At 42.5% G+C, this 13,202-nt stretch overlaps 1 protein-coding gene across 3 annotated transcripts in view; it reads right to left on the bottom strand.

Moving 5' to 3' along the window:
* Positions 1-10,011, bottom strand: part of MSL2 (MSL complex subunit 2) — a 38,970-nt gene extending 28,959 nt beyond the window's left edge. The window contains exons 1-2 of one of the 3 annotated variants that reach the window (XM_032869642.1): positions 8,636-8,724; positions 7,059-7,241 (exon numbers count right to left, since the gene is read on the bottom strand). In XM_032869642.1, the coding sequence (XP_032725533.1) occupies positions 7,059-7,149 (91 nt within the window). In that variant the 5' untranslated portion in view covers positions 7,150-7,241; positions 8,636-8,724. Of the gene's footprint in view, positions 1-7,058; positions 7,242-8,635; positions 9,101-9,826 lie in introns of those variants that run through there. The other 2 variants (XM_032869643.1, XM_032869645.1) reach the window with 2 other exon arrangements.
* Positions 10,012-13,202: the final 3,191 nt, after the last annotated feature.

Below are 13,202 nucleotides of genomic sequence, written 5' to 3'. Positions count from 1 at the left end.
TCAAATTATATACAAAAGTGTGAATATAAATATATATACATATCATATATAAAAGTAGCCAAGTGGACTCTGAGAGAAGCCAATATAATGACATTAGCCAATTACCGATGGCAAGCTATGCATGCACAAAGCAACCAAGGAATAGAAAGAAAGGAGGTCTGGATGTTTCAGTTAAATTGAGAATGAAAACAACAACCTCAAAGCGCAGAAGGTATGTTGTTTTACTACATCAAATAGTATATAAAATTATAAAATCAAAGTTTCCAGGGAAGAGCATAAAATAAAAAGATAGTAAAATAGATATAAAACAGATATTTTTATCATTTTCTAATTTCCAGTATTTCTTTATAATCCCAATCCCCAAGGACTATCACATTATTCAACACTGTCTCATTCTTTTAAGCCCCACACCTGACTCACCTCTAATTCCAATCTTACCTGGCAACCTCTCCCAAGCACATGATCTCTCCCAAAATCCAATACCAAACTGCTGAATCCCTGAAGAGTATTTTAATTGGACTGTTCTTAAATTATTTCAAACCTGCCTATTTAAATATTTCATGTCCTTCCAAAACCAACACCCTTCCTTACTTCACTTCTGTTACATAACAAGGTTCTCTGACTCCTTCAATGTTTTCCAAGCATGTGTGTTAAACTGCCAGGTTTTTGTCAGTTCTTCAATAAAATTCAGTACATTTCATCAGGTGTATGTGAAAGCACTGTGCTAGACATGTTTGTAAATTTCAGGGTGGGAAATGCCTCATTTAATCCATTCATAGTGAAAAATGCCTAACCATAAAAAAGTGTAACACAGTACATATCAAAGAATTAAAATGTTATGATAACTGTAAGGAAGACAAACCTTTCCCTTCATAATATCTTGGTGTTACCTCTCTACTCCCACCACTATTCAGGCTTCTATCTAATATGGATATATCTGTTTTCCTTTCATGTCTTAATAATCAATCCTGTATTCTACCCCCAAATTAATCTTTCCAAAAATTTTAGGAAATCACATCACTCTCTTATTTACAAAGCTGTTTCTCAAATGCTTGCAATAGCGATTTGCAAACTTCCAACCCCTTATCAAGATGGGGGGGTAAAATGCAGATTACAAGAACCTGCTCAAAGACATTCCAATTCAATCACTCTATTGCGATAACTGGGACTCTGATTTTGAATGAGCCCTTTAGGTAATTTTGATTTAAGTGGCCCACAGAGCATATCTCTGGGGGAAAAAATTCTCCAGGGTAAATGTCAAATTCCTTAGCCCTGCGTCAGGACTCACCACACAAAAGAGTCCTGAAACTCAATTTATAGGGCAAGGGATCTAACTAGGACTATTCACTACAATAAACTTGACTTTCTGCAGCCAACTGTTCTCTCCCTCCAACCTTGCTGAAAATGTCCACTAACTTCATCACTGTTCTCACCCGTCTTAAGCCCCATACTTCCTAGATCTCAACAGATTGAAACAATCCCTCCTGTATAATTCTTCAGCACTGTACTGCTTGTCTTGAACCATTACTGTTTTTTTTTTAATTTGAGAGAAAGCACAAGGGCAAGGGGGGAGGGTCCTCAAGCAGACTCCCCACTGAGCATGGAGCCTGATATGGAGCTCAATTCCAGGACTATGAGATCGTGAGATCATGACCTGAGCAGAAATCAAGAATCAGAGGCTTAAACAACTGAGCCACCAGGCACCTCTTGAACCATTATTTATTAACTTTTCAGGTGGTTATATCACATGACAACTGACTGTGGATCAAACCTCTTCATTTCTTTCAACATCCAGAACAATACATTTTGGAAGTCCTTTCTCTAAGGCAATTTCAGTTTGCATAAGCATATCTAAATAGGAATGAATAAATGAACTAAATTTTAAGATACAAAAAGGGAAAACTATAGAAAGGAGATTCTTATTAGTAAAAGAAACCAGTTAAATAAGTGTATCTGGAATGGAAGTGTATCTGCCAACACAAATTACTACATACTGTTCTTCCTTACCAGCCTACCAAATGCTCCCTGAGGAATTCTTCCCAGAAAGAACAGGTGAACTTAAGTCCCAAGAAAAAAAACTGGTAAACCAAACTCTATTTAACACCAGTCAGGTCTGCTTAAACTTGATCCAAACAGCTATTCAAAAGCAAGTTATAAGAGGGGGAAAGTCATTTATGGTTAATTTCTGAAACTTTTACACATGCAATAAACTTATAATTGGTTCTATTATGATCCTTCAGATTTTGGTATAACATAAATGCCTCTAACAAAGCACTTCCCCAATAACTGATCTACTTATCTGTCTTCTCCTTAATGCTGAACAACATATGGATAGTGACCACGTGTCTTGTTCATCCTTCTAGTCCAGCTCTTAGAACAAGTGATTAATAAAGATGTAATGAGTTAAGTTTTCAACATAAAAAATGATAGTGATTCTCCAAAAATAACAAAATGGCCAGCAAGCATATGAAGATACAATCAACATCACTAATTAGAGAAATGCAAATCAAAACCACAATGACATCACCTAATGCCCATTAGAATGACTACCATTTAAAAAAAAGTGTTGGCAATGGAGACATTGGAACCCCTGTATTGGTGGGATTGTAAAATGGTCTAACCACTATGGGAAACAGTACAGAGGTTCCTCAAAAAATTAAAAATGAAAATACTATACACAATCCCAGCAATCCTATTTCTGAGTATATACCCAAAAGAACTGAAAGCAGGGTCTTTAGTAATCTGCACAACCATGTGCACAATAGCATATTCAAAATAGCCAAAAGGTGGAAACCCAAAAATCCATTAACTGATGAATGGATAAATAACTGTGGTACACAAATACAATGGAATATTATTCAGCCTTGAAAAGGAATAAAACTCTTACACATGCTACAACATGGATGAACCTTCAGAACATTATGCTAAATTAAATAAACCAATCACAGAAAGACAAAATACTGTATGATTCCACTTATATGAAGTATCTAGAATAGTCAAATTCAGACAGACAGAAAGTAGAATGGTGGTTCCAATGGGCTGCAGAGGAGGGTAGTTGGCTGATGGATATGGAGTTTCAGATTTCCAAGAAGAAAAAGTTGTGAAAATCGGGGCACCTGGGTGGCTCAGTGGGTTAAGCCTCTGCCTTCGGCTCAGGTCATGATCTCGGAGTCCTGGGATTGATTGAGTCCCGCATCAGGCTCTCTGCTCAGCATCCACCCCCCACCCCCACCTGCCTCTCTGCCTGCTTGTGATCTCTCTCTCTGTCAAATAAATAAATAAAATCTTAAAAAAAAAAAAAAAAAGAAAAAGTTATGAAAATCAATTTTACAGCAATGTAAATATACTTAACATTATAGAACTATACACTTAAGATGATAAATTTAATGTGTTCACTGCAATGAAGAATTACAGTGAGTTTACAAAAAAAAATTCTTAAGTATCAATAAACACACAAAAAAAGCAGGTGTAACACATTTATGTACAATTATTCAAATGGCCTTTTAAGGGCACCTGGGTGGTTCAGTCTGTTAAGTGTCTACCTTCAGCTCAGGTCATTATCTCAGGGTTCTGGAATCGAGCCCTGTGTCAGGCTCCATGCTCAGCAGGAGTCTGCTTATCCCTCTCCCTCTAACCACCTCCCCCACTGCTCCAGCTCACTCTATTGCGCTCTAATAAATAAAATCTTTAAAAAGTTCAAATGGCCTTTTAATTTAGCTTCCATCTAATAGATTATTTTAAAAAATAAGAAACAGCTAAGTAGTTTAAATAACTCACTCGAAACTTTCTGTTCACATTTCATTGTAGAAGATTCTTGCTAATTACAAACTGCTCAGTCAAAAAGTATTTCTGCTAAAAGAAGAGAATCAGAATTCTAGAACTGGAAAAGATGACAGAGATCATACACTCCACTAATTTCCAATGTGGGTCCATAAACAACGGCAAATGAAAAAAGGAAAATGTAAAGTAATTTTTCATAGAGCTAAATCTATTTAAAGTTAAGGTATATGCTTTATTCTAAGAATACATCTTCACCTTAAACTTCCTATTTTTAATACTAATTTCATCCATTCAACAAATACTTGTTGAGCCACTCTCAGGTGCAAGACTACAATACCCAACAGGAGAACCAAGGCTCTCACTCAGGAAACTACCTCCTTTCTAGTGGAAAATAAGAGTACAGATAGCATGAAAAGATAGGATTCTGTTGTTAAGTCCTTAACATTCAAAAGAAAAACCTGATCAGCCCACATAATCCTAGGTCAGTGGGAAACATCAATCTACAGCCCCTTCCCATTTTAAGATTTTATTTATTTATTTGAGAGAAACAGCGTGCTTGTGCACAAGCAGAGGAAACAGGCAGAGGGAGAAGCAGGCTGCCCGCTATACAGGGAACCCAAAGTGGGACTCAATCCCAGGACCACCAGATCATTACCTGAGCCTAAGGCAGATTCTTAACCTACTGAGCCACCCAGGAACCCCCTTCCCATGTTATGAGAAAGTGGATGTCCAAAAGGTTTCACAACAATTCAATAAATTCCAAGTCAAAACCACCTCGTTTCTAATTAAAACACCAAGAAAATATGTGCCTTAGTAGAGATTCAAACATAATAAATTTATTGGACTCCCAATATCTCAAAGACTAATATTCTTCCACTTAACATGTCCTTCCAGTTCTAACAGGATTTGATTCTACATACCAACCTTCTTGTATCTTTTGAAGACATAAAAATTTAATGAAAACCTTAAAATCCCTAGGACAACACCAGTCAGAATGGCTAAAATTTAGAAGTCAGGAAATGACAGATATTGGCAAGGATGCAGACAAAGGGGAACCCTCCTTCACTGCTGATGGGAATGCAAGCTGGTGCAGCCACTGTGGAAAAAAGCACGGAGGTTCCTCAGAAAGTTGAAACTAAGCTACCCTACGACCTAGCAATCACATTACTAGGTATTTACCCTAAAGATACAAATGTAGTGATCCAAAGGGGCACATGTACCCCAGTGTATTTATAGCAGCAACGTCCATAATAGCCAAACTATGGAAGGAACCTAGATGTCCATTGACAGATGAATGAATTAAGAAGATATGGTGTATATATATATAATGGAATACTATGCAGCCATCAAAAGAAATGAAATCTTGCCATTTGCAACAACGTGGATGGAACTAGAGGATATTATGCTAAGTGAAATAAGTCAATCAGAGAAAGACAATTATCAGATGATCTCTCTGATATGAAGAAGTTGAGAGGCAGTGTGGGGGTTTGGGGGGGTAGGGAAGGAAAAAATCAAACAAGATGGGATTGGGAGGGAGACAAACCGTAAGAGACTCTTAATCTCACAAAACAAATGAAGGGCTGCCGGAGGGAGGGGGAGGGGGAGTATGAAGAGGGTGGATGGGTTATGGACATTGGGGAGGGTATGTGATACGATGAGTGCTGTGAAGTGTGTAAGCCTGATGATTCAGACCTGTATCCCTGGGGCAAATAATACATTATATGTTAATAAAAATAATTAATTAAAAAATTAAGGGGCGCCTGGGTGGCTCATGGGTTAAGCCTCTGCCTCTGGCTCAGGTCATGATCTCGGGGTCTCATTTTCTTCCTCTGAGTCTGTCATAAACACCAACATGCAAGTCACTGGATAGGAGAGGGTAGATGAGGCAGGAGCAATACAAAAATAAACCAAAAAATAGTATTTTCCCCTAAGATATCAGAAGAATTAGATATGAAAGCTGCACCTAAAGAGCTGTAAGTGCCTATGACTGGAACAAAGGGTTAGAGGTTCAAAGGACAAAATGGAACTTTCTGCTGCAGTGAGCAAAGAATTCACTGAGGAGGGAGGAAATTGATGAGTTAAACCACAGAGAAAAGTATTTTTAGGCAAAAGAGACTTCACTGAATAAAGAAGGAAGACACAGGGCATGTATGTTTGAAAAGGCAAGAACATTAACCTGGCTGAAGCACAAAAATATATGAGAGCAGTTAAAGGTAAGGCTGAAAAGGTAGGACTGGGTCAGATTTCAGAGACCTGATGAAACAAACTCCCTATTTACAGCACCAAGATAGAATTAAACTTTTACATATTTATTATCTTCATGAAATAAGACTGCACATGCCCTATTAACTTGAATGTATTTATGCTTTTCAGCTAGGACAACATCTGATACAAATATGTTTGAGCGCTGGATCTAAATTCAAGTAACTGATTTTTTTCTTATCTCCTGATAACCAGACTTATGTACAAAGACATGGGGGCAGTGGTCAGAGAGGCTGGCCAGAACCTACATTCAGACTGCTAAAATTTATGCCAGCTACTCAATTATAATCAGGGAAAAAGTAGAACCCACAGATCTTTTCCATAGGATGGTGGAGTAGCTTGAACAAGAAGGCGTAATAGCTTGAAACAAGAAGGCATTTGGGCAAACCCCAAACGGCCAGCTGCTCTGCCAACTTGTGATCTCTAATAAATAAATAAAACTTAAAAAAAAAAAAAAAAGAATTTGGGGGCGCCTCGGTGGCTCAGTGGGTTGAAGCCTCTGCCTTGGGCTCAGGTCATGATCCCAGGGTCCTGGGATCTAGCCCCGCATCGGGCTCTCTGCTCATCGGGGAGCCTGCTTCCTCCTCCCTGCCTGCTTCTCTGCCTACTTGTGATCTCTGTCTGTCAAATGAATAAATAACATCTTTTTTTTTTTTTTTAAAGATTTTATTTACTTATTTGACAGACAGAGATCACAAGTCGGCAGAGAGAGAGGAGGAAGCAGGCTCCCCGCTGAGCAGAGAGCCCGATGCGGGGCTCTGCAGGGCTCAATCCCAGGACCCTGGGATCATGACCTGAGCCCAAGGCAGAGGCTTCAACCCACTGAGCCACCCAGGCACCCCAATAAATAACATCTTAAAAAAAAAGAGAGAATTTGGAAAAATGTTCAATTAGACAACTATCCTGAAGCTATTGACAAGAACTTAAAATTCTAAGCAACTACACAATTCAAAACTACCATTTTACCCTTAAATTAGGCAGTTAAGTCCCATCCCCCTAGTAAAAAGGAGACTTACCAGATCTTTTGAGTGTTACCTGGATAATGACATCACTCTCTACTGCTGTTCTAGCAGGCTGGGATGGGCTGCCCTCTGCCCTCTTTCCCATACATCACAAGAGTAGCAATCCCCCCAAAAGAAAGGTTTGTAGAAAAGGAAGTTATAGCAGCTCTATCTCCTCAGTTCAAAAACTACCAAAAGCTGTTAAGACATAAAAAGAAGCACTCCATAAAAAGTGGAAGTGGGGTGGGGGAGCACAATGAAACCAAGCAAATTCCTATCTGTAAAATTTAAGTTAAAGGAAAACTTGGAATCTCGCCCAAAGCTCTCATTTTACACATTAAGAAACTGAGGCCCAGGGCGGTGGTGATTTGCCCATGGCAAACGCTTCCCTATAAAGGTGTTAACTGTCTGTTACCAGTCACAGTAATCACATTCACACAGTTACTTATATGTTCATAAGATTAAGTACCTGGTATGCAAAAAACACAATCTCCATCTCCTTTGCACCCCGTTCAGTGGCTTGCCCCAATGCTATCCAGAAAATGATGCAAGATTCTCAAAGGAATACGGTATCCTCCTTCAGCCACTACAGGCACAAAATTTCTTTTACCTAAGATAAAGTGAAAACCTGAAATGCCTGAATTTCTCAAGTTCTGACTAAACAAGTGGATCAGCAAAACCTCAAAATTTGGGGTAGAATGAGAATACGAAATGGAAGATAGTACTTTTTTGACAATTGCCATTTCCCTCCTATTAATGTTTCCAGGCCAGGTTTTTTGAAAAAAGGTGTAAAGTTAAAAAATAATAGGTACAAAGTTATTCCAAATTATCAGCACTTTTGAGACACTTCCATGAGATAAGTCAGCATATCTGTACCACTCAAAAAATAACCTGAAAGTAACCTGCCCTGCAGAAAATATTTTTAGGTGGGGGGGAAAAAAAGCCAACCACCTAAAATAATTGTCTACCAGGCCATAACACATTAAAACCACAAAATAAGGAACAACAATTTCGTAAAAATCCCACCAGCTAAAAAACAGAGTACCTTCAGTCTTCCTGGGCTCACTATTTACTGTCAAACTGTCAAAGCATGTTGAGGAACACGGAGAAAAGTTCTGCATCGAGTTCACAGGCTGTGGGTGCATCCGATTATACCACTACCCACACATAACACCAGTTTGGGGAAATGCAAACACGCCACATGTACATTTTTTAACCAGGCTTAACCACGTTTAACCAAGGTAAATGTTGTCAGCTCTTATATCAAAGGTTTTTTTTTTTTTTAAAAAAAAAAGCACTACGCAAGCATACTTCACTCATTTATAAAACCATCAACAGAAATGGCAAGGAACTGACCCGAGACGAATTAAGCAGTTCTGAACATTAAGGCCGCCGTACAAAACGGTTTAGGAGGGCTCTTTCTGAACTGCTGGGCAAAAGTCCTCTGACAAGCCTCAAAACTAATGACCGTATACTAATGCACAAATAACAAAAGCTTAATACAAACTACCACGCCACCAAACCGTTCCTGTTACCAGTGCCCAGAATTTTTTAAAATAAGCATTGAAAGGGAACAATAAAAAGCGTCTCACCGCAAACACAGCAAGAGAGAGACTGTCGAAAGTAAGGCAAGAGCCTGTTAATCTCTGTAAACGCCTTGGGGTCTCCGGGGTCGTAGTTGAGCACTAGGCGGCTCGCGGAAATGTAGAGAGCAGTAGCATTCACGGGGTTCATTGCAGACACTTCGACACCGTTGGCTCCCGGTTGAAAAGAAATTCCGGATCCAACTTTGTAAGCAGCCAGGGAACAATGGCGAATTTGCAACAAATCGGAGGAAATCAAAGAACCACTGGCCAAAGTAGTAACTAAAATCCGTGCAAGTTTGTGGAGCTGAAGCAATCCTCCCACACATGGGGCCCTGGCGCCCCTCCTCCGTCCCTGAGACTTGCAGACAAAAAAAAAAAAAAAAAAGAGAGAGAGAGAGAAACCAGCGTTCGAGTTTGTCCCAGGCAGCCTCGGGGCGAAGAACGCGGGGGCTTCGGCGCTGGGGCCGGAACTCGGCGCTCAGTCTAGCCCCGCGGCTCCGCGGGCGGCCTTCGCTGCATCTCCGGACGCGGAGGCACCTCCTCAGGGCGAGCTGGGCGGGCGCGGGAGCAGGCCCCGGCCCGGTCCGAGGGGCGCGCACGCTTCTCACGAGCTGCAGGGCCCTTACTCCATCACAGCGCCCGGCGCAGAGGTAGCGGCGACGGCAAGGAGGACGGCTCGGGCGTCGACTTCCTCAATCTAGTGCACCAAGCCGCGGCGGCGGCGAATGCTGCAGCTGCGGCAGGCGGAGGCTGCCGCCGCTCTCTCCATATCGGACGCGGGGCCCGGACTGCACCTGGCTCTCCGCCCTGGCGGTTACAACCCTGCTGTTCCCTGAGGTGGCGAAGCGGGCAGGAGAGTCCCCCACCCGACAGGGGAGGGCTGGGGAGGAAGTGCGCGGGCCGGCGGCAGCGGGAGGGGGCGGGGAGCAGGCCCGGCCGGGCCGCGGCGGCGCCCCTCGCTCCTCAGTCGCTCGCTCCGAGGTCACCAGGCACAAGCACCGCCCCCTCACTGCCCGGCCATCTTCTCCACGCCGCACACACGGAGACCTCCTCCTCCAAGCACGACGGCCGCCGCCGCCCACGGCTCCCGCCCGGCCGCAGATAAGGCGAGCGCTCACACCGCCAGGCCCCGCCGCCGCCCAGAGCACCAGCAAGGCCCCGCGGCAGGCCCCTCCCCCCGTGCCTCGCCGCCCTCACCCTGACTCCACGCGCCACTCTAACTCAGTAGGGCCCGGGCTGCTGCGGCCTTAGTGAATCCCGCGGACTGTGCGGCGCCTCAGGCCCTGCCGGCGACGACGACCGTTACCCCAACGGGCAAAGCCACTGTCATCCCCGAGACTCCCCCGCCGCCGTCGTCGCTAGCGCCCGCACGCATGCGCAGAGCACACTCTCACCCCCTCCCCCCGCCCTATCCTTTCCCTTCGCTTCCCTTTTCCCCTGCTTCTCCTCTAAGAGCCCCCTCCACACCCTCCCTGAGCTACCGGCTGGCTCCGCGCATGCGCATTCCAATATCAAGCTCCACCGCCTTTCGCCCTCACGCGTGCGCCTTAACCGCCCACCCAGAAAACCGGATAAACACAGCAGCCCGCTCACGCCGGCCCCTCCCTGCTGCCAACCCACCCCGGCCTCACTGCGCATGCCTGGCTCTCCACTTACGGCTCTTAGAACAGAGCATGCTCTCTGCAAGACGCCAGTTCTGTCCGCCCCTCCCCCATGTCCCCTCAAATTCCCTCTTAGGCGTGTGGGCTGTGGCGAAACATTCGTCGGTTGACCCATCCTTCCACGGTATGGGCTCTAAGCCCTTCGCACCACACTGCTTCCTCGATGCCCGCCAACGCTGAGTCCTGGCGGGGACGCGCCATGTGGCACTCCACCCTGACGGCCCTCCTCGCCCTAACTGACCACGATATGAGGAAATAGTCCCGAACGGCCCCAAGCCCCGCCCTCGCGGCCTTTCTCCTGGAACAGCGCTTTCCAAGCACTGAACGGGCGCTGCCGCGGCCTGCTTGGGCAGCCCGAGCCGGGAAGGTCGACAGCAAACAGCGTGTCCGCGCGCCCAGGCGGCGTGCGGGCGACGTTTGCTAGGTTAGGGTCGCGGCAGCGTCGATGGCAGCCTGAGGTCAGTAAGACCCTGGCAGGCGGTGTGTAATCGTTGGGGCTCGGGCCCATCTCCCTTCTCCCGCCCTTCCGAGCTGGGCTCTTTCCGCGGACTCTGGTCCTTGGAGTCGGACCGACGCCAGCCGCCCAGCCTTCTGGGGCGCCGACCAGGACCTCGCCGAGCTCCTAGAGGAAAACTGCCCGATTTAAAAGCAAAACGTACCCCTTTTCGGCTCCTTTGACAGACTTAGCCCTTCTTTGTGAACAGAGCTTTTGAGGAATCCACGGTCCTGGTTTAGAAGGGACCCAAATCCTTGAAAGAACATCTTTTTTTAAACAAGCTTTCGCCTTGTTTTTGCAGGAGACCGGGGACACTGAGATATAAATAAACAAAAGCCTAACTTAACGTATGATTCCCCTCATCTCTAAAAGTACAAAACTTTTTTTGAGGAGCACAAATAGAAACAGCATAGGAACCATTTTTATCTCTCGATACCAAAGCTCTTTAGCATAGTTTTTTTGCGCAAAATAAATGATCTACACGTGTTTGCAAAGTGAAATTTGTGACATATATATCTTTTGGGGGCACAAATACAGTTAGTTTTAGGGATTTTCTATTTAGAGTAGAAATTAATAAGGTAACAAGGGAACCCAATAAATTCTGGTATATAATTTCTAGAGCCATATGATAACAGGTTTATTTTCTTTACAAGGGCTAGCATATTATCACCACTTACGTATAAAGCAGTAAAAATCTAACTTCGTAATTTTGTTAGGGAGCAAAGCAGAAATTAGACAAAGTTGTGCAAAGTACATTTGGCTGTCATGTATCTGGAAAATGACAAGGATTCTCAAATCCATTCTCTTGTTTAAAAGCCCCATCTTCCTTGGGTCGTTTGTTTGATAAGTGATCTTGTCTAAGCTCACCTTCAAATAAAACTGTTATATTATACAGTTCTATTTTTATTTCAGACTCTAAGTTCTTATTCCACAAAACACAGGTTGTTTTCCTCCAAAGGAGCAACATGGAGAGTAAAATAATCAGTACTGTTTTCCATTCAGGCAACATAAATTAGCAGTCACCCTAAGCAAGTGATTACTTTCAGGGCCTTAATCTTGCTGACGTTCTCATAACTGATGTTTTTTTTTTAATCATTTGAGATGTGTGCACCCTAAATTAAGACTAATTTTGTTGATGGTATGTGTGTGTGTGTGAAAGAGAGAAACTTAAACCAATTTTTTTTAGCATCTGAAATTACAACTGGTGGTAAGTTTATGGCATTTAGAAGCAAAGCACCTCCACGTTGAAGTATATTGTCTGCGATAACTATTTGATTGCTGCAGGCTTGCCTTAAAAGAAAATCATAACTGTTTATAGAAAATGAAGTGTTTGGATCAAATATTTAGGAGAAATCATATATAACTCATAACTATCAATGTAATTTTTTTCATATTTTATATTTAATTATTATTTGGAAGTAAAAGTGTTAGGGTTGCCAGATCTAACAAAAATACAAGATATCAATTAAAAATTTTTAATAAGCTTTTTATTTGAGATCACTTGAGTTTTCAGAATTATTGCACAGATAGTACAGACAGTTCTCACATATTCCATTTCCCCTATTATTAACATCTCATGTTAATACAGTACATTTGTTATGATTAATTAACCAATCGTAATACATTTTTATTAAGTAAAATCCATATTTTACTCATATTTCTTCAGGTTTTTTTTTTTTTCTAATGTCCTTTTTCTGATCCAGGATCCCATCCAGGATATCACATTACATTTAGTCATGTCTCCTCAGGCTCCTCTTGACATCTGGTTAAATTTTCATTTCAGACAAACAACAAATACCTGTTTTCTTTTTATTATCTGTATTTCCAACCCATTTTGAGTTAAAGCTCCCCTCTTCTGTGTTCCAAAAATGGCAACTGCTTGCCTCCTTCTCTGCATTTATCAAACTACATGGCAATTGTTGGTTTAGCCCTGCCTTCTCCCTATTGTACTATAACTGCTGGAAGGCCTGAGTTTCTCCCTCTTTGACTTTTATCGTCATTATCTAGCATAAGGCTTGACATATTATGGGTACTCGGTAATTCTTAATGATGAATTATTAGAAATGCAATAACATAAGGAAACTCCCCAGTACAGTAAATGGTGCAAAATAGGCATGGACAAGTGTTTGCTTTTCATTAAGGAGAAACACAAAATATCTTATAAATTTAAAGACAGTTCTTATGTCAGCTTGATCAATGTCAATTCTAAGATCCTTAATAAAACCAGATGTGTGGATTGATTTGAAACACTCAGATAATCAATCAACAAGTATCTTATTGATTATGCTCAAGCACTTTGGGGACAATAAAGAAAATGTGTAAGTAGTTATACTTTCAAAGAACAAAGATCAGGCTGGCATTACATGAGAGGGACTTCCTGAGCGGTTAAGCCCTTTATAAAATTATGAAATAGTTG

Source organism: Lontra canadensis, unplaced genomic scaffold (genome assembly GCF_010015895.1).
Source record: "Lontra canadensis isolate GAN:19392208 unplaced genomic scaffold, GSC_riverotter_1.0 scaffold38, whole genome shotgun sequence".
Taxonomy (NCBI): Eukaryota; Metazoa; Chordata; class Mammalia; order Carnivora; family Mustelidae; genus Lontra; species Lontra canadensis.
Note: the sequence above shows the minus strand (reverse complement) of the source record. Positions and strands in the feature narration are given on the sequence as shown.